At 38.1% G+C, this 21,074-nt stretch overlaps 1 protein-coding gene across 2 annotated transcripts in view; it reads right to left on the reverse strand.

Moving 5' to 3' along the window:
* The window catches only part of LOC115209535, a 21,110-nt gene extending 87 nt beyond the window's left edge, over positions 1-21,023 (reverse strand). Inside the window, exons 1-8 of one of the 2 annotated variants that reach the window (XM_036501341.1) lie at positions 20,858-21,023; positions 15,606-15,825; positions 14,774-14,823; positions 13,938-13,978; positions 10,390-10,620; positions 8,872-9,000; positions 2,194-2,296; positions 1-284 (exon numbers count right to left, since the gene is read on the reverse strand). The exon at positions 1-284 is cut by the window's left edge and continues 87 nt beyond it. In XM_036501341.1, the coding sequence (XP_036357234.1) occupies positions 1-284; positions 2,194-2,296; positions 8,872-9,000; positions 10,390-10,620; positions 13,938-13,978; positions 14,774-14,823; positions 15,606-15,781 (1,014 nt within the window). In that variant the 5' untranslated portion in view covers positions 15,782-15,825; positions 20,858-21,023. Of the gene's footprint in view, positions 285-2,193; positions 2,297-8,871; positions 9,001-10,389; positions 10,621-13,937; positions 13,979-14,773; positions 14,824-15,605; positions 15,826-19,761; positions 19,939-20,857 lie in introns of those variants that run through there. The other variant, XM_036501340.1, reaches the window with a different exon arrangement.
* Positions 21,024-21,074: the final 51 nt, after the last annotated feature.

Raw genomic sequence — 21,074 nt, forward strand, 5'->3', positions numbered from 1 at the left:
CAATTGTTCCAATATTTCATGCGTTCGTTTTCCCATCAAATGTCCATTTAGAAAAGGTTTCCTTGCACTGATAAAGGATTCTGCATGAAACACTATGGTGTATGGGTTAATTGCAATAGACGTTCTTTGGTTTGGTTCCTTGACATTAAAACTCTGTTTCTGCTCAACTTGTCTCTCCACTGGTGATGTCCTTGGCACCATGATAGAATCACTATCATGGAACATTTTTTTGATATGAGGGTTGTTGTTTTCATGTTTTTCCTTTTGTTTATATCCAGGGAAAACTAAAATAGAGAAAAGAAATGTTGGAAATTATATTTTATATTTTATATGATGGAAATTATATTTTAAAATAAATATAAATGCAAAAGCTACCATTTTTCTTTTTTCTTTTTTTTTTTGTTGTGGGAGAGATTCCAAAGTTTGATTTTTTTTTTAGCGATGGAAATTCGTTCTTTGGTAATAAACTTTTCACTTGGATTATCAATGAAATCACAAGGTTTATTTGAGATCACCAATCAAAATTACAATCAATGGCTATACATAAGATCATCAGTTCACCTTGTATTTAGTCTTGATAAACCTTAAAGTTAAACATATAACTAATCCAGCTAACGTGACATATACAGGAGCAAACACATGAACGCACTAAAATCAGGGGCATACGATAGAAATGAGAACTGTTGACAGTTAAAATGTTGCAAATAATCATAAAAATATATATAAAGATTTGTTATATATTTCTCATAGCCACTTCTTATATAATATACCAGATTTTATTATATTTGCAATAGATGCTAATATCAAACTCTTTGGTGTATTTTTCTTCTCATACTTGTTGGTTAGAGACATAGCTGTGTGAATAAAAAATTTGTTTCCCAGTCTCATGGTTTCAGATTTTGTCCCACTATGTGACACCTGGGGCAAGTGTTGTCTACTATAGTCCAGACCAACCAAAGACTTGTGAGTGGATTTGCTAGATGGAAACAGAAAGAAGCCCATCATACATGTAAGTGTGTGTGTTTGTATATGTGAGAATATGTATCTATATATATATATATATATATATATATGTGCATGTGTGTATGAGTGTATGTATGTTACCATGTAATAGTTGTAAAACAAGTGTTGCTGTCATACAAACAGTGTCATTCATTTTTAATATTCTGTACCATGGGGAAATAATACCTTGTTTGGAAATAGGAAGGGAATGGTGGCGAGAAAAGCATCCAGCTGGAGAAAATCTGCCACAATAAACTTTGTACGACCCGCACAAGCATAGAATGTGGATGTCAAAATGATATCAGCTTTGTCACTATGGCTGCAAAATGATATCTTATTCACATTAACATCTGTCAGTTTACAACCAAGAAATTTTCTTTCTGTAACAGTCATCATTGGTCTTCTTTATGTTATTAAGTCAAGCTGCTTTAACCTTTTCACTGGCAAATTAAATTTTATGGTTATTCCAGTAATGAATTCATATTTTCTGCAAGTCACATTGCCTCAATAATCTTGATATATCTCAACAGAAAATAGTTTCCAATATGTCATTCCTCAACAAAAGACAGATTGGTATATAAAAATGTTTGCTGCAGTTAAAGAAATTTTGAGTGGACATATAAGATTTCTGTAGTAAATAATAATAATAATAATTTATCTGGCCAATAGGCCAGATATAGTTGTCAGAGATCATGAAGGGAAAAAAAGCTTTCTAATTGATGTATCAATACCAGCAGATGACAACGTGTCTCTAAAAGAAATGGAGAAACTTTCAAAACACAAAGACCTGGAAATAGAGGTAACTCGAATGTGGAATATAAAAACAGAAATAATTCCTATCATAGTAGGCGCATTAGGTATGATAAAAAAAATATTCAGACAAATACATAACAAAAACACCAGAACTTACAAATATATATAACATACAGAAAATTGCACTATTGTGCACTGCACACATCCTACGCAAAACACTTTCAATACAGTAACCATCAGAGCATCACAACAAATCACAGCACATACCCAAAGCACACAGAGCTGCGCTCGGTAGTGAAGTGAAAGCACGTTATAAAAATAAAACTACCGAATAATAATAATAACAATATCACTAAATAACAATAAAGCTGGATGGCTACCAGAGCATCAATACTTTTCAATTAGTGAAAAGAGCAATATAAAAAACATCTTCTAAACCTGCACTCTTTGGTCTGTTGGTATTCTTTATAAATTGTTTCCTTGGAACAACTGCACTAACAGGACGTCTCAGCTTTATACGGTAGGTATTTGTCAAATTTTTCTGGAAATTTAAGAAAAAGAAATTGTTTTAACATTTCCTTATTTTTAACCTCTAATTGTAAAATAAACTAAGGGACAGTTATCTATTTAATCATCCTTAAGTTTTTCTTGTTATGAAATGCTAAATAAAAAGTATCATATTCAAAGTGAAATGCACCAATCCAAAGGCTATAGCAACAAAGTTAGTTAGTTAGTTAGTTAGTTAATTTGGCTCAAAAGCAAATAGCAAGGCCATGTAGGGGGACATGGAGTTAAGTACAGGGTGGTGTTCATGTAAAGAGTTCAGGCCACTTGAGGTCCAGGGAGGCTTTGAACAAAGCAGTCGTCGGCATCTTCACCATCTCGTCTGGCAGCTTGTTCCACGGATCCGCAACCCGGACGGAGAAAGCTCCTCTCCTTCGATTGAGATGAAATCGTCGCAGGTAGAGCTTTTCGGAATGACCCCGCAGCCGACGCTCCGGAGCAGGAGTGAAGAACAGCTCTTTCGAGAGGTTACACTTCCCGCTTATGATGTTGTGGGCGAGAATGAGATCACCACGGCGGCGGCGTTTTTCAAGAGAATAAAGGTCGAGCGTCCTCAGCCTTTCTTCGTAGGACAAATTTTTGAGACCATGAACCATGCGAGTAGCCAGCCTCTGGACTCTTTCGAGGTGCTGTATGTCTTTGAGGAGATAAGGAGAAGAGGTTTGAATCCCATACTCCAATATGGGTCTCACCAGCGTGACATAGAGTGGCAGGAATATGGCTGCTGTGAGCATTCCGAATGACCGTCGAATCAAAAACAGAATTCCGCGCGCTTTGTTGGCAGCATGGACGCACTGGGCCGAAGGCGAAAAGGAGGAATCCACCAAGATACCCAGGTCCTTTACCTGATCGGTCCTCTCCAGCAGCAGACGACCCGGCTCGAAATCAAGTTGAGTTGCAGGAGTATAGCCGACAGGCAAATGACAGCACTTTGACACATTCAGACACAGGTCCCAATCGTTAGACCACTTCCAAATTTGGTGGAGGCATCGACAAAGATCCTCTATACTACCGCGAGGAGCGACCAGTTTGATATCGTCGGCAAATAGAAGGGTGTGTTGCGTGAGGTCGTCGGGCAAGTCATTTATGAAGACTAAGAACAACAAGGGCCCAAGCACTGAACCTTGAGGCATGCCACTGCTCGCACTGGAGACGTCGGACCGCGAACCATTAACTTGAACTTGGAAGGAGCTATCTGAGAGGAAGGCACCAACCCATCTTACAATATCCGGATGGAAACTATATGCTTGAAGCTTGACAAGTAGTAGGCGGTGGTTTACCGAGTCAAAAGCTTTGGCAAAGTCCAATAAAACGATGTCAACAGCATCACTATCATCGAGGATGCACGTCACCAATTCTTCCATTACTAGTAAGTTGGTCAAGCATGATCTCTTCGGCACGAAGCCGTGTTGGGAATCAGTGATCGAGGCTGTGTTTAGGAGGTGGAGCATCATACTTTTCTTAAGAATGGTTTCGAACATCTTGCTGATTATTGATGTAAGGGAAACCGGTCGGTAGTTTAGCGGGTCTTCGCGGCTCCCTTTCTTGAAAATTGGGCAGATTATCGCTGTTCTCCAGTCTGCAGGTATAACACCCGTCGCCAATGACATATTGAATAGTCGTGTTAAGGGCTCGCAGATGACCGGAGCCAACGCTTTGATAACCCGTGGGTGTATGCCGTCAGGGCCGTGACCCTTGTTGACATCGAGGCCTTGAATAACACGTCTGACTTGGTCCCGCGTGATGATCAATCGAAGCATTGGAGGTACTGATCTATCAAATGGAGGGGGTTCACGACCATCATCTTGTTTGAAAATAGTTGAAAAAGCCTCGGCAAATACTTGACTCTGTTGATAAGGGTCCTCAATCGATACGCCTGTTGAGTCTACCAACGTTGCAATCTGGTTGTTCAAGCGGGAATTCCGCTGGACATGGGCAAAGAAGGTTTTTGGATTGCTACTGGCATTTGCCGCGATTTTGTATTCATAACTGAAGCGTTCTTTCTTTTCAATTTTCACGGCTCGGTCTCGTTGAGTTTTGTACACCTCAAAAGCTGCAGTCGAATCCAGATTTTTGAATTCAGCCCAAGCAATATCTCTGAGTCGACGTTCTCGTTTAACCTTCTTCGTCACCCAGGACTTGTGTTTCTTCCTCTTGGAAGTCCAACAGGAACTGCCTGGTCAGTCAAACAGATTACATATGCTTTGAGGGATGACCATAGTTCGTCAACTGAGGACAACGTCATCAGGGAACGCCAGTCCAGAAGCGCGGAAGCCTCGGTTAGAATTTCAAGATTAATTGCAGAGAAGACTCTACGTGGCAGCGAAGTAATCGTGGGCGTGGAAAAAGTTGTGTGCATGACGAACTTCAGGACCGCATGATCACTCTTGGCAAGAGGGGCGCACACAGATATGTCTGACACTGATCTTGGATAGCGGGAGAATACCAGATCTAGCATAGATGGCTGCTGCCCAGACCGATGCCTTGTCGGATATTCAACATGTTGCGAGAGAAAACAATCTTCAGCCACGTCAAGAAGGGCCTGGCCGAACCGGGAAGATGTTGTACAAATTGATGCGGGCCAATCGATCGTGGGAGCGTTGAAGTCGCCTAGTACCAAGCAGTCATGCGAAGCTGAAACAAATCTTATCGCTTCGAGTAGATGAGCATCGTCCTGGGGGTCGGCTAGAGGCGGCCTGTAGACAGCCAACACGGGCAGGCAAAACTTAGATAGGCTCAGCTTGCAATAGACGGCATCGAATTTGGTTGTAGGTTGAGCATTTGTGGGTAGAATACCGCAGGACGGTTTGTGCTCAGACTTAACATACACAGCAACACCTCCACCTCGCCTTTTTCCTCTGTCACATCTGAAAAGGACGTAGCCCTGCAGGTGGATCTCTGTGTCCTTTACTGCTGGAGTCAGCCAAGTCTCGGTGATAGCTATCACATCAGGGGAGTCGCGTAGGGCCAGTGTAAATAGTTCACTGAACTTTGGGAATAAGGAGCACGAGTTGGTGTAGACGATGCTGAGCTGTGAAGTCTGAGGGGCGGGAGTTGGGGAACAAGCAGAATAAAGGGCATCAGAGATAGCATCGTTGATGGGGGTATCAACTTCACTTCGATTTGCCCTCACATCACTTTCCCTGTCAGCACTACAGCATGGGACCAGAGGTAGGACTTGATTATCTGTCCATCTTGGATTCGTAACCCTTCTCTCCCATTTGTTTCCTCATCTTTAGCTCGGATATCAGGTTCCTCCGGCGAATTCTCTCTCTTAGTGAGTATTCCTCGCGAAAACCCATATTGGGGTCCTCCCAGGCATGCGTCTGAGCTCTGTTCAGAAAGACTGAAGCCTCCCGATCAGAAGAAAAGATTACCCTTATTGGGCGTGGTCTAGTATCTGCGGTTGGGTTCGCTTGGAATCTTCCTAGCCGAGCGACCTTAAGAACACTGACATTTTCGTTCACAGAGAACAATTTTCCAACCAAAATGGAAACAAAATTAATGTCATCTTTTAGGCGGTTTATGCCTGTATCACAGGTGGATTCAGCTTTGCCATATATTATTGCCGATCTTGAGTGGGCAAAAAGTTCTCTACTATGAGCTGCGGTATTCGATTCTTCATTGGAGGATTTCGAAAGGGTGGTTTCATAGCCATCGGACTTATGTCGGCCTGTGGGGTCGATCGGAATGGATTTAGTGGTCATAATTTTCCCGCCTGGTTTGGAACTGCACTGCCTCTTCTTCGGTTTGGGGGAGCACCACTCCCCAGATGAACCCACATCGAGATCGTTCAGAATTGGTTGAGCAATGGCATTAATGGGAAGGACAAGTGAAGGAGAATCCAAACAGATTTTATCGTGATCAGGTTTCATAGCCAAATCTGCCCCTCTGGAGTTTTGACTACGTTTCTTCTTTTGGGGAGAACAACGGTCTTCAGGTGGGTTTGAGTCTATGCTCCTCGAACTAGGTTGGGGAACCTCCGGGACCGAAAAGGCAGATGAGGAAGAATCCGCACAGGAATGATCATGTGCAGGAACGACCGCCGGTTCCTTCGCCTTCTTTGGCCGCTTCGATTTTGTTCCCTTCGGTTTGGACGTCTCCAGGGAAGAAATCAAGGGTGACTCTGCGTCAACAGGAGACCGTTTATCGTGGTCAGGTTTCATAGCTAAATCCGCCCCACTGGAGTTTTGACAACGTTTCTTCTTTTGGGGAGAACAACGGTCTTCAGGTGGGTTTGAGTCTACGCTCCTCAAATTAGGTTGGGGAACCTCCGGGACCGAAAAGGCAGATGAGGAAGAATCCGCACGGGAACGATCATGTGTAGAAACAACCGCCGGTTCCTTCGCCTTCTTTGGCCGCCTCGATTTTGTTCCCTTCGGTTTGGACGTCTCCGGGGAAGAAATCAAGGGTGACTCTGCGTCAACAGGAGACTGTTTATTCAGTAAGAGAGCAACAACAGACTTTAGGTGCTCAACCTCTTGTTTGAGCAACAGCAACTGTTCGTTGAGCTGACTATTGGTAGGACCATCATCTTGATGAGAAGCCCTACTTGCAGATCTCAGTTTCGATGCGTAGGTAGCTGACATGATGGATGGTTGACTAAAAACAATCTTCTATGGGCTCTAGGACAATCGGGGTTAAATCAGGAACAAAAAACAGGTGCAATCCTTGTAGGAGTAGGCAACAGCAGACAAAAACTGAGAGAGTTTGGGCTGAGCCGAATCACAATCCAAGATTGAAAGCAGACGGTGCAACGAGTCGGGAACCCTTCCTAATTGTCTGAAGCAGCTTTAGGATAAGGGATAGTATGTCCAAACTTTAGAATATTGATATGCATGTAACATGTTCCACACGATTAAATATCATTTGACGTGCCATTTAGTACTTCAATAATTGCATCTGCGCATGTTTGTATAACCCTTTGCCTGTTCAAAGCATTTTCGTAAGTTTGTAGTAAATGTCCGTACTTGTTTTCAGGCGTTTAGTTAGCCCTTGTTTCATACATTCTGAGTGATATAAAACTTTCTGTTCATAAGTCACAATTTATTCCAGTGGTTGAAAAAAAATTGGAAATGTGTAACACATAAGATGCATGGATGCCAAAGAAACAGGTCTTGTGTATCAAGTACAGGCAAAGGGTTAAGTTTTAGTCAGCAGAGACAACTTGAAACAGAATACATTTTTTTACTTGTTTCAGTCACTGAACTGAGGCCATACTGGAGCAATGCCTTGTAGGGTTAATTGAAGAAATTAAACTCAGTATTTCGTTTTTTAAAGTCTGGTACTTTAAAAAAAGGGTGTGGGAGGTGTGGGCCCATGAGACCCTGGGATGGGGACAGCAGCGTCATGTACCTGAAAAGAAAGCTCACATTTGGCAGAATTCATAAACAAACAATATCCTTCAACCTGCATACACTATACCATCATTTTTATGCGCTACATGATCACTACTTTACATAGGAGATAAACCCTAAATAGGGGTGGGGATGGAGTTAAGCTTTTAGAAGTGTTCATAGGAGACAACCAAAAGATGTCAGAGGATAGGGACTTCCAGTACAAGTGATGGGGTTGGGAGGCCTTTAGAAGTTTTCATGGGAGACAACCAAAAGATGTCAGAAGATAGGGACTTCTGGTACAGGTGGTGGGGTGAGAGGGCGGGCGTACTGCAAAATTAGAGAAGAATGTCTTCAGGATTTGTATTCTTTTGGCAGAGTTATTAAAATGAAGTAGTGGAATCCAAGTGAGCTAGTTTATATAGGGTGGGGTAATGGAGAAGGGGGAACTGTTAGAGAAGCAAGTGGTTATATATACATATATATACACACACACACACGCACTGCAAAGCTGGCAGCTCACAGCGGACTTTTATCCCACTCAAACTTCACCTGTTATCTCCAGAGGTAATGAACCTCATGTAAACAGAGCTTATAACGAACCACGCGCTGCCATAAAGATGGTCACTGGGAGCAAGCCACATGAACGACAACTAAAAATAAACAACTACAGAATTACACTCCGCTTGTAAACTTCTTTGTGTTCCAGATCCTTAAGACTACAGAGATAATTGTAATGGAAGAAGGAGATACTCCACAGGTATCACAAGCCTTCAATTCCATTATAATTTGTTTTAATTGCTGTTTAACTTCAGATAAGCTCTGACTGAATTGAGTTAACTTATGATTAAAGGGATTCCAGTTATGACCAACCTGTCTTTGAAGGAAAAAATAAATAAGCAGATAATAAAAAAAATAAAAGACAGGTAATAAAAAACAGTGTAGTAAGCAAACCCATATTCATTCACACAAAATACACATGCTAAACACATAGACACATGCATGCACGCACACACACGAACACTTGTGCAGATAAGGATGCATAAAAAATTTCAGGCTTTGTGCCTAGAGTAGAAAAGAATATTAATATTGTGCTGTTTTACATTTAATGAAACTGATGAAATGAATGTTGTCTGCATTGTAAATGATTGCAACCGAATTTCTAAATGATCTCAAATGATGTCAGTATAATCATAGTCAGTATAATTCAACTTACACAGTTGGTAATAGGTACTTTGTTAATGGAAGGTGCAGGCTGTATTGAGAGATTTTCCAAAGCTAAACTGTTAATGTCTGTAGTTGATGGTTTTGAATCTACTTCATTCATTCTGTTTTGTTTCAAATCCTGAAAGTAAAATAGAAAAGATATATCTTTTATCTTTTACTTGTTTCAATCATCAGACTGTAGCCATACAGGGGAAGTCTCTTGAAGAATTTTAGTCAAAGGAATCGACCCCAGTCCTTATTTTTATTTTAAGCCTAGTACTTATTCTATCAGTCTTTTTTTACTGAGCCACTAAGTCACAGGGATGTAAACACACCAATGCCAGCTATCAAGTAGTGATGGGGGACAAACAGACACAAAAAGACACACACACAGACATGATACAAAATATAATACAAAGTTGAGAATGGTAGAAGATTCTGCTCATGCTCCACTGTTAGTGTGGGAGTTTTTGTCAGAGCCAATAGGAGCTGTGAAAATTGAAGTGACTGAGAACTTCAGAGAGGAGTGATGGATGAAAGAAATTTGAACAGTTCTTGGTATACAGAAGAATTTGGACAGTGGTAGAAACAATGAAAAGTAAGTAATGAGAGTCTTCTACAGTCAGGTTGTCTCCATAAAGAAGGATTGCATATGATTTTGATGTGGATTTTAAAGATAAAATAGAGTGTAAGTCAGACATAGGCAATTTTTTTTAAAAATGAGACAAGGCTCATCATTAGCCAAGCCATACTACTAAAGCAATTCAAAGCCATTCTTGGCTGGGTGTGCTGTTTAGAAAGTCCCATAGACTACAGACTGTCCATATAGGTACTAGTGAGCAGAAAAAGAAAGAACATGTGTAAATGGATTGGTTGATTCTTCCAAAACTCATACTTTGTTTTAAAAGTGGGTGCATGTAGTCATGTGTGCACATACAAGAAAGTCTTACATACACACACACATACCCCCCCCCCACGCACATGCAGGATGGAAAGTTAAAAGAAGCCAAGTCCAACCACTTAGAATAAGGAACTCAAAGACAAGTATAAAAACAAATAAATATTTAATATATAGAAACCTGTAGGATGAGTAGTACCAATCACCATAATATTGTTATACTATAAATACAATTTACTACACTGAAGATAATAGTGACATTTTTGTAAGTAAACAATAGCATGGATAGTCCTGGTAGTATGTAGGCATTTCAAATCACCTAACTACCATGAATAGACCCTCAGACAATGTGTAAGATTGGATCAGAGTCAAATAGTTAGTTATCTCGTTCTATGTAGTCACTGGAGTAGAACCCTAGTATTGGTTACAGTCAGTGTATGATAAATAGTGTGCATCATCTTATCCAATGTTAAACTTATCATGCATAACTATCTACCACAAAATTAACATTTTCATTTTCTACAATGATTATTAATTGCTTATAGGAACTATAAGAAAAATAATAGTGGTACTAGTTGACAGTATTTAAAATATTGAAGCTAACAGTGATTAGTAAAATGAATCACTTGCCTTGGATTGTTGTTGGTTACAAGAACTTTTCCTTGATACTGATTTCATAGGTTTACAACAGCCAAATTGACTTATTAGCTGATGATGATCCAACATTGTGTTCTGAAAGAAGTCATATCTCTGTTGCAAATGTTCGAGTTGCTTTATTTTGATTTTCTTTCGCTCTTCCTTTTCATTTTTATGTAACAGCAATTGTGTGATTGTTTCCCAGTTCTTTAGTACTTGCAATGACTGCAATATTTTACAATGAAAACTAATGGACAAGATTCTACTTAAATGATCAGACAAAAAAGCAATCAGTTTAGTTGTGTTCCTGCAATTACAACATCAATGCAGTGCAGCCATGCTGATCCATAACAAGCTACATCTGAAAATAGATGTGCTATTCTAAAAACGTCACAACAAAAGGTTTATAGATCCACAGTTAATTTAATTGTCATTGGATCATTTTTCAGGGAACCTTTTAGCATAAAGGAAATATAATATGTTGCCTAATATATCACTTTTCCTGTTTTATTATATGCTTTGGACATTTGTACTTAACAGTGTCAATTTTCCCATTTATTTTATCTTTTGTAAGTTAATAATTTTGCTCAGTTGTTTTTACTCTTTTTTAATTATTGTTTTTTTCCTTTTAAACAATACCCTGTATTCTTTTGGTATTTGAGCTTTAATAGTGTCACTTTATCCATTTCTTTTATCAATGCCTAGACATAAATGCATAAAATTCATTGGTCACCAATGGACAGTATAATTATCACATAAATCAACTTGACTATAGATAAAGATATGGCTTTGAAACCACATGATTTTAGATTCAGTCCCACTGTGTAGAATCTTGGACACGTTTCTCCCACTGTAACCTCATGGCCAACAATGATTTGTGGGTGAATTTGGTATATGGAAATTATGCAGTAGCCCATCATATATATGTGATGGGGAGGCACATGTGTGCAAGTGTGTGTGTGCGTGTGTGTGTGTGTGTGTGTGTCTGCATGTATCTTTGTATTTGTCCCATCACCACTTGACAAAGGGTGTTGGTTTGTTTATACCACTGTGATTTAGCAGTTTGATATAAGAGACTGATACATTAAGTACCAAAATCAAAAAATAATTACTGGAGTTAATTTCTTTGACTAAACCCTTCAATGTGCTGCCACATAAATGATAGAAGATAAACAAGTCACAAGAGCAGACTATACAAAATCTTACATTATATTTCAGGTACATAATATTCATTCATGGACAATTATATGCTGCTCTATCAAGGACAAGCAAAGGAACATATGCTATTATTTCGAATTCTGACAAGATCAAAAACATTTTTATTTCCACTATTGACAACAAAACACCTGTGAGTTTATACTGTGTTTGTACCAGAATCACAAGTCTGTGTCCAGAACAACAATTAATATATGTATTATATGTGTGTGTGTATATATATATATATATATATATATACTAAGTAATTAAGGGTTTAGCAACGATTTGCCTCACCACACACCGAATTTAGAAATAGCAGTCAAAGAGTTATAGCTATTCTTTCTACTAAAAGGGTTATAGCTATTCTAAATGCTATTTCTAAATTCGGTGTGTGGTGAGGCAAATCGTTGCTAAACCCTTAATTACTTAGTATTACTTAAACTTTCCTCGAATGAGGCTTTTACATGCCGAAATCTACTTGGTGAAATTAATGATTATTCCAAATTAATTAGTTTCACCCTATATTATTACTGATATATATATATATATATATATATATATATATATATATATAATATATATATATATATAGAGAGAGAGAGAGGAGAGAGAGAGAGAGAGAGAGAGAGAGATAGATAGATGTTAGGAAGGGCATCCAGCTGTAAAAACCCTGCCAAAACAGACAAAGAAGTTTGGTGCAGGCTCCTGTCAAACTGTCCAACCCATGCCAGCATGGAAGGTGGATGTTAAATGATGATGATGATACACACACACACACACACACATGTGCATATGAGGGTTGGCTGAAAAGTTACTTTCATGGAATGTTACCAAATGTGGTTTATTTTTTCAACATGTTCCCCATGAGGTTCCCACACCTCTTCCATTGGTGTCACAGTGCATTGGTGAAAAAAGCTTTCATTCTGTTTGGCAAAAAAAGTCATCAACAGCAGATATGATGCCATCATCATTGTGATACTGGTTACCAGCCAATTGTTTTTACATGTTGGGGAACAGATGATAGTCAGATGAAAATAAGAAGGGTGACCAAACAGTTCAAAGCCACAGTCACATACAGTAGCCATTGAAACCAAAGATTTTTGTGCTGGAGCATTGTCCTGATGAAACACGAACCCTATCATCAGTTTTCCTTGGCATTTGGTCTTGATAACATTTCATACCTGCCTCAGCAAAATAGCATAGTACTCACCATTGATGGTGTGGCCTTTTTGAAGACAGTCAATAAACACAATATCTTTTGCATCCCAAAAAACAGAGGCCATCACCTTCCTTACAGATAATACACTCTTGACCTTCTTTGGAGCAGTTGAGGAGGGGTGTTTCCACTGCGTAGATTGTCTCTGGCTCAAAGTGAGGAACCCATCCTGGGTTAGGAACCGTTCAAGAAAACTAGCTGGTTTTCCTCAAACAATGCCAGATTTTCCTGTGATGTGATCAGCATGATGTGCTTTTGATCAGATATCGGATGTGGCACCCACCAAGCAGAAACCTTCGTCATGCCAAATTCACTGTGCAGAATATTCTCAAATCTCTCATGAGATATGTTAATAGCGGTGGCTATTAGATTTATAGTCAACTGCTGTCATTCACAACCATTTGGTGAACACAATCAATGTTTTTGATGTTGGTAGTAGTTGCAGGATGGCCAGACCTTGGGTCATCTTCAAGATTCTCCCGTTCACTCCTATATTCAGCCACCCACTTTTGCACTATTGATAAAGCTGAAGCATAATCCCCTAACATAGCAACCATGTCAGCATGAATGTCTTTGGGGGCTAAGCCCTTTTTCTGCAAGTATTTGATAACACCAGGATGCCAAATTTTGTCCATTTTCAAAAGAAGTTGCTACTAGTTATTTTTGAAGTCTTCTTTGAACAGTCAGATGTCAGTTTACCTGGAATAAAACAATGCAGTTGTTAATAAGAAGAGTTGAAATTAATGCATGCAACACTTCACACAGCTCTATTATCATTCCTTCATAGCCAGCCTATAAACTTTTCAGCTTACCCTCATATTACTATAGGTGTAACTAAAAAGTCTATGAGGGCTAAGTTAGGTCTGTCTGATTAATAATCCTTGTATGTGCTACATTCTATAGTGTTATCTGTGCCATGATTATAAAGATTGGCTGTATCAGAAGTATTGGTGATAGAGAAAGTAGATTTCCAATCTCTTGATTGTATGTGGTTGTATTACACACACACATTACCATATATATGTGCACAGAGGGAGACCGAGAGAGAGAGAGAGAGAGAGAAAGCGGGTTTTAATTAATAATGAGGCTTATCATAATGAACTTCAAATATTTTCAGAAAAACACTTACTTTTTGATCTGGCCATCTTCCATTAAGTGTATCTTCTCTTCCTTTGTAAATATGGCACAGAATTAAGAACAAAAATATTAGCCAAATCAAATCAAAATTGAAACAGAAAACAGTAAATATAAGACATTTTGAAACATTGTTTTCAGTTAAGCATATACAAAAGCAATATTTGTAGGTATTGATATCAAAGAAACTACCTTTACAACCATGTGGCTTCGTGTTCAGTCCCACTGCATGGCACTTTGGACAAGTATCTTTTACTATAGCCCTGGGTCAACTAATACCTGAAATTTCAGTGAAGGGGGTTAGTTGATTACATCAACACCAGAGCTCTACAGGTACTCATTTTATTCACCCTGGAATGATGAAGGGCAAAGCTAATCTTGGCAGAATCTGAACTCAGAACGTAAAGAGCTGGAAGAAATGCCACTAAGTATTTTGACCAACATTCTAACAATACTGTTAGCTCACTGCTTTTGTCACAATATTAAATATCGGTCTCAAATTTTGGCACAAGGTCAGCAATTTCAGGAGAGTGGGTAAGTCAATTACACCATCCCAAATGTTTGACTGATACTTATTTTATCAACCCTAAAAGGATGAAAGGCAAAGTCAACCTTGGTGGAATTTGAAACCGCAATATTAAATATTATTGTTAATGGTTCGACGGCAACAGTGATTTTAGACAAAGTAATGTAAGGATTATTAGACATATACATACCAACTTACCAATTTAAATACAAATCCCACTACCACCACAAAAAATCTAAATAAAACTCAAATACATATTATCCCAGATTATCTGTATGATAACTATAACAATCACAATAACTCACCAATTATCTTTGAAATATGAATAGTGGCTTCAACATCACCATTCCAGGACCTAGAATAGAACAAAAGAACCAAGGGTGCTATTATACTTCCAAGTTACCCTTATGTTAATGGTGCATTAATAGTATGCTATACTAAATAATTAAAATATTTTTATCTCATTTAGTTGAACGATTTCATTATGTAAGCTAATCGTTAATGATTTTAACATTATTGCTTAAAGTATATCCCAAGTTATAATTTATGTAGCAAAAATCTTGAACAAATGTCATTATATAGAAAAGACATAGGTTAAATTAATGTTTTGAAATTAGACAAATACCGTAATTATCATATTTGTTTTTCTGCTTTTCCCCCCGGATTGATTTACTTTCATTATCAATACAGCAGAAATATGTACCTAAAGCCAAAGATCGACCAGTAACGTATGATGGCACGTTCGAGAAAAACTAACCGTAGATAATGGTCTCGCGGGTTTACTACCAAAAGAGAAAAATAAACACCATAGATAATACCGAAAACCCGTGCTGCGCATAGATTAACGCAACTTCTTAAAACACTTTATTTACAACCAGCCATAAGAAGGTGCTGCAAAGTGGTAAAGGTTGCCCTTTGTAAGTAAGGATAACGCTGTCGTCGTCCCAGTGAGATTGACGAAGTCATCGTTAATAAAGCGATCAAACAGTAAAGAATGGTAGTTTTAAACTATTCATGCGAGGATATTACACCTCGGTTATAACACCATATACTAATGATGTGAAGCTATGTTACGTCGACTACAACGAATAAATATAAACAGACCAAGAAGAATGAACAAACGATAATATTACATACAGTTTTATAAGGAGAATTAGTTTATTTAATTGTTCAAGAACTCTTCCAGTTTCAGCTTGACTCAGTTTAAGCATTTCTTTCAATTTTTCAATTTCATCTACTTTTGGTTCATTCAGTTGAGAGACTTCATCAATAACAGGTAAACTTTCTTTACTCTGAGTGTACACCCCGCTCATGGTGAAACGATTTGGTTAAAAAGGTGTTTCTCTGTGTGGTTTCACTTCAATAGTAAATTAGAAGTTATTTACTTTTTCATAAATAACATTAATTAATCAAGGCAACAAACTTAGGAATTGTTTTTCTTTTTCTTTTACAGACAAGGAGACTATCGTTTTCAATTAAATCGGTGAAGCCAAATTCAAATCTGATAACCTATTTTCCCTAGTCTCTAGATGTTAAATAACCCCCAAAACATTCTACGTTTCCTTTTCCTTCCCCAGCTTCTATTCTATGACCAGGCTGTGTTATTTTTGTGTGCGATGTTTGATGTTAGTCATGCCAGACAATGGTGTTAGTTTCACTGGTGAGTCACAAATCCTGTTCCCAACCATCCACTAAAAGTGTGTAGACATTAAGTCGCTGAATTTATATTTTTATTATTTATGTTGTAGTTTCTTCTTTTGTATTTGTGGTATAAATAGCTCCCTTTCTGCAGGAACTATCAATAGTCCAACCAAAATTGCTTTGATATGTACTTTCCATAATGGAGATTTGATGGGGTGAAACGCTCGCTAATATCCGTTGCTTACAGTCCCAAAGTTGTCAAGGAAGAAGTCTAGGATATAACACAACGAAGGAATTTTTAGAGACATCCTACTTCCCTTTAATTTTTTTTTTTTTTTTTGCCATAAGATTTCAGTATGTTATCTACCAATTTGCGACAATTGTCAGCTTTGTGATTCCCGATATTTTAAACAACAGCAGCAAAAGATGTCCATGCTTTCTTCTGTCTTGTTTAATTTAAGGAAGACTGATGAATCGCAAATGATATTTATGAATCTATGGTTCAAACTTAACATTTGTCGATATTTCAATGAATTTGTCCTTAAATTAAATATTGGTTTCAAATTTTGGTACAAGGCCAACAGTTTTTGAGCCGTTGGGGTTATCCAGAAGTGATGGAAAAGAGACCAGATGGTCTTACCCTCTGTCCCTAAGTTAGAGGTAGATGCGACTCCTTTGCTTCCTCCTACATCCTGGATGCTGCAGTTAAGTAGCCGAACGGAAGAAAACCCTGAAGTATCGAGACCCGACTATGAACTAGCTTTTCTAACCTGTGGCGTTTCAGACGTTCGTAGGGACTATGCCACTAACCGTGAAGTTCTTGTCAACGTTGGCAGCTCGCCTCACTGAAATGTCTGTTAGGTGATACGGAAAGAGTTCCTTTTGTACACCCCCATGAAATTTTTTTAATTTTTTATATATATTAGACGTGGTGGAAAATTGATTTCCTACCATGTCTTAGGATCTTTTCGGTTTGAATAGCAGTTTTTAAAAATAATTTCCACGTAACTAAACACTTTTAAACTTCGTATACTGGTAGAATGTGTTTTTTGTTTGTTTTTTGTTTTTGTTTTTCCAGTTTCAGCTCTTGAGCTGTGGCCATGCTGGGGCACCGCCATTGTGGTGAAAGAGTACAGCAGGGATCACCACCCCCTGCCAGAGCCTCGTAGAGCTTTTTAGGTGTTTTCGCTCAATAAACACACACAACGCCCAGTCTGAGAATCGAAACCGCGATCCTGCGACCGCGAGTCCGCTGCCCTAACCACTAGGCCATTGCGCCTCTACAATGTTTATAAAACATCTTTTTCTCTTGGCTTTATTGATAAAATTCTATAGTTTGTAAGATATTTGTTGGTTTCGTTTCTTCAATTTCAACCAATCAATGACGTCTGTTGGAGGTGAAAACATTCAGTGCCGTATGAATATGTCCCTCGTTTAAGAAACAGATTGGGTTTATTTACATTTCTGAAGAAAAAAAAGATACCCTTCCCCCCACCCTTAACCCTAAAACAGATTGAAATACAATAGATCGATACTAGGGTCATAATTATTTTTCATATGACACCGCTAGAAAAACTGCCGATCAAACCGAAAAGATCCGAATATATATATTTTCTCACACAACAATTAAGATATGGCAATCTTTTGTCTCTAGTAGACCTTTCCGTCGATTTCCGTAAAAATTTTTTTTTTTTACATATGGGCTTGCGGGAACTTTTGAAGTAATGAGAGCGAAAGACACTATGAGAAAGCGATTGTATGACGAGGGAAGTTCTTTTGGAGCTACCGTCCAGGGGAAGCATTGATGTACATGTGTGTGTGTTTGATGGGGTGTGGGAGACAGACAGTATGTTGTGTAAGTGAAGTGCTTCTGTTAGTGTGTGTGAAGAGACAGAGTAATGTGTGAAAGAAAGAGATAACTGAAATTTTTTACTCGGTGTATGTGTATATGTATGTATATTACTTCAAAAGTTCCCGTAAGCCCATACGTAAAAAAAAAAAAATTTTTACGGAAATCGACGGAAAGGTCTACTAGAGACGAAAGATCGCCTAAGATATATTTATTTTAAATCGTTTCTTTGTAGTGAGAAAACTTTTATTCTCTCCCCCCCCTCTCCACACACACACACACACACACAAATGAAACCCAATTCGAGTTTCAGCCGGATATATGCAAAGCAAAAGTGATCTTTTTTCTTCTAAGACGCTGCCACAGCCTGAAATGTTTAGTCGAACTAATATTTAGATTGGTAAAATTTAGAAAAAAGTTTGCATTTTGTTCAGATTAACCCAATGATTAGACAGCAATGTATGTAATATGTACCTTTCTGCAACAATTTGGTACTAATCCTTGTGTGTGTGTGTCTACATATACACTCTTATATATATTCCACCCCACCCCCAGTTTTCCGGACAAAAAAGTGTTTTCTGGCATATTAGGAGGTCACCGTAATTCATTCAACAACAAAGAAATTCGGAGATGGTGGGGGCGGTTTTCCACCCACCCCTTTTTTCCGAACAAAAATAAGGGGTTTGTGGCACATTAGGAGGTCAGGATACTTGATTCCACGCAAAAAATCCGAGGCTTTCTTTTCTTTTTATTTTTTTAGTGAAACGGGTGCGAGTGCACTTATCAAAATTTACCGAAGAAGGAACACAAAATGGTTTTTGAAACGATTTAAATAATAATATAATAATGAAATTATTGTATACAGTGCTCAGGTGCACCACAACTTGTCAGAAAGTGCGTATAAAGTATATGCAGTAATGTACAAATTTGTAGAAAATGTGTCTGGGTCGATGATAAAAAATACTCTTAGCTCTTGTTCACATTGGGAGACGTCTGTTCATTGAGGCATATCTGGCAGTGTTACGTATAATGACTCCCGTTTGTGAGTGCAAGTGAAATGCATTACGAATGTGCAAGGGAAATGCATTATGAAAAGAAAAAAAACCCTGGTTGGTACCAGTGAACAAAGGAAATACCACTCCTGTCTCAGATCAGTTTTAACAGCTCGATCACAAATGCGCGCACGAGCAGAACATGCACATAGCCGCAAAAATTGATACCCGAGTTACATGGACGTAAAATTTTAAGTTTGCTAGTAAAGACAAAGTAGTGTTGGGTCTCAGACGGAAATATAGATTGTACGTTAATGATTTGTAGGAGAGTGGAAATGAGGTTATATCACATACCTGCTTTTCTTCCCCGGAGGTATTTAACGTGAAACAAAATGAAATGCCTACAGCTGGAAATTGAAAACTATTCGTGGAGTGAATATAGTTAACTAAGAGATTAACTACAGCAGTCACCAACACAGAGAAATACATATTTTATTTCCCAAGATACAAGGCTAAGTATGGAAGAGGTATTATATTTAGGTGAAGTAGTAATCAGTGATATTTAATAAGTTACGGTTGCTTGGAAACTTCACTCGGAACTAATTAGAAAAAAAAGCGTAAAGAAAAGCAATGTAGTTATAAAAGAAAATCAAATGTTACTGGTGTTAAATATAATACTTATGATCTTTCTTTCAAAAAATACCTGTTTATAATATTTATTGTAAGAGTCGCTGAATTGAAAGATTTATAGTAATAGAAAATGAGAAAATGACAAATGATGTAAAGAAAATCATGACATATGTGGACTTACATGAAAATGAGATGTTTGACTAAATGGTTCGAATCGTTTGATGTTCCACCGTGAAAAAAAAAAAACTGCAAACAGACGACTCTTAAACGACACTTTCTACAAAAGATTAATTTAACGCGTCACTTTGGTTGGTCAGCATTTTACAAAGAGATAGCATCAGCTGAAAATAAATTGTTACAATAAACCGTTTGTTGATATCTGTTTACATGACACTGGTTTTATTTATTCATACCACTAAATTAATTATGCTATCAAGTTGGATTGTTTCCCGTAAATTATATACTACTTCGATCGAGTTTTATTGACCCTTTAGAAACCTTGTACACAAGTTAGATATGTTAGGAAATGCACAGCTAGTATGATGAGACATCACAAGGAAAAGGTTAATCAATGTGACTAATCCAATGAAAATCTAAACGGCGTCTTTAAGTTTTCAGTCTATCAATTATGTTATCCCTTATTCAAAACTTAAAGCAGATAATACATTTCAAATAAAGATTTTCAACATAAATATTAAGGTTGCAGTTTTCGGTGGCATATAACCGATTGAATTGACCTCAGTTTAGGACTGGTACTTTATAGACACCGACATGATTTGAATACTAAATATAAAGAAGTTATCACTAATGTTTGTCGCTTACTCTAATGATTCTACCAACTATTGCTCTTCAGTTCAGTTAAATAAGGATTTCTTTAACCCAAAGCTACACATCCTGAGAGGAAGTTTATAACTAATGTTACAGACTTGAGTACTTGACAGCAATTTATTTTATCAATTATACGGGGTAAAGCACTGAATTTGAACATAAAACGTAGAGGATGTAATTGAACACTCTGTGGTATCTGATGCTTCAACTTTTCAGCCAGATATCGCCTGACAGCTCCGATGGCTTCATTCCAAATTTTTATCGAACAATCATTATGAATACTTCAAATGAATATTAGGTAGCTATAAGCTCTTAATAGACAACGTGTAGGCTCAGATGTTTGGTTGTGTCCCTTAAGCCATGTACTATTTCATCGTGGTCAAGCTTAGAGTACCCTGGGAGAACAGACTCGATATTTTTCAGTAGTAAAAGAAACCCAAATATCAAACCTTGATCAACGAGATCCTTATCAAGTGATGGCAGTCGACTTCATTCCCTATTGAAGTTGACTGCTGCAGCTTTCCAGCAAGATCGATGCGCTGTTTCCTGCAGAAGATTAGTCTGAAACCCAATCGATTGAAGAACGCTACCAAGGCATGGCAGCTGAATCAACTCAAGGTGGAACCCTTTCGCAGGCGAAGACCAATTCAGTCCTCGTTACCTGAC

Source organism: Octopus sinensis, linkage group LG3 (assembly GCF_006345805.1).
Source record: "Octopus sinensis linkage group LG3, ASM634580v1, whole genome shotgun sequence".
NCBI lineage: Eukaryota > Metazoa > Mollusca > Cephalopoda > Octopoda > Octopodidae > Octopus > Octopus sinensis.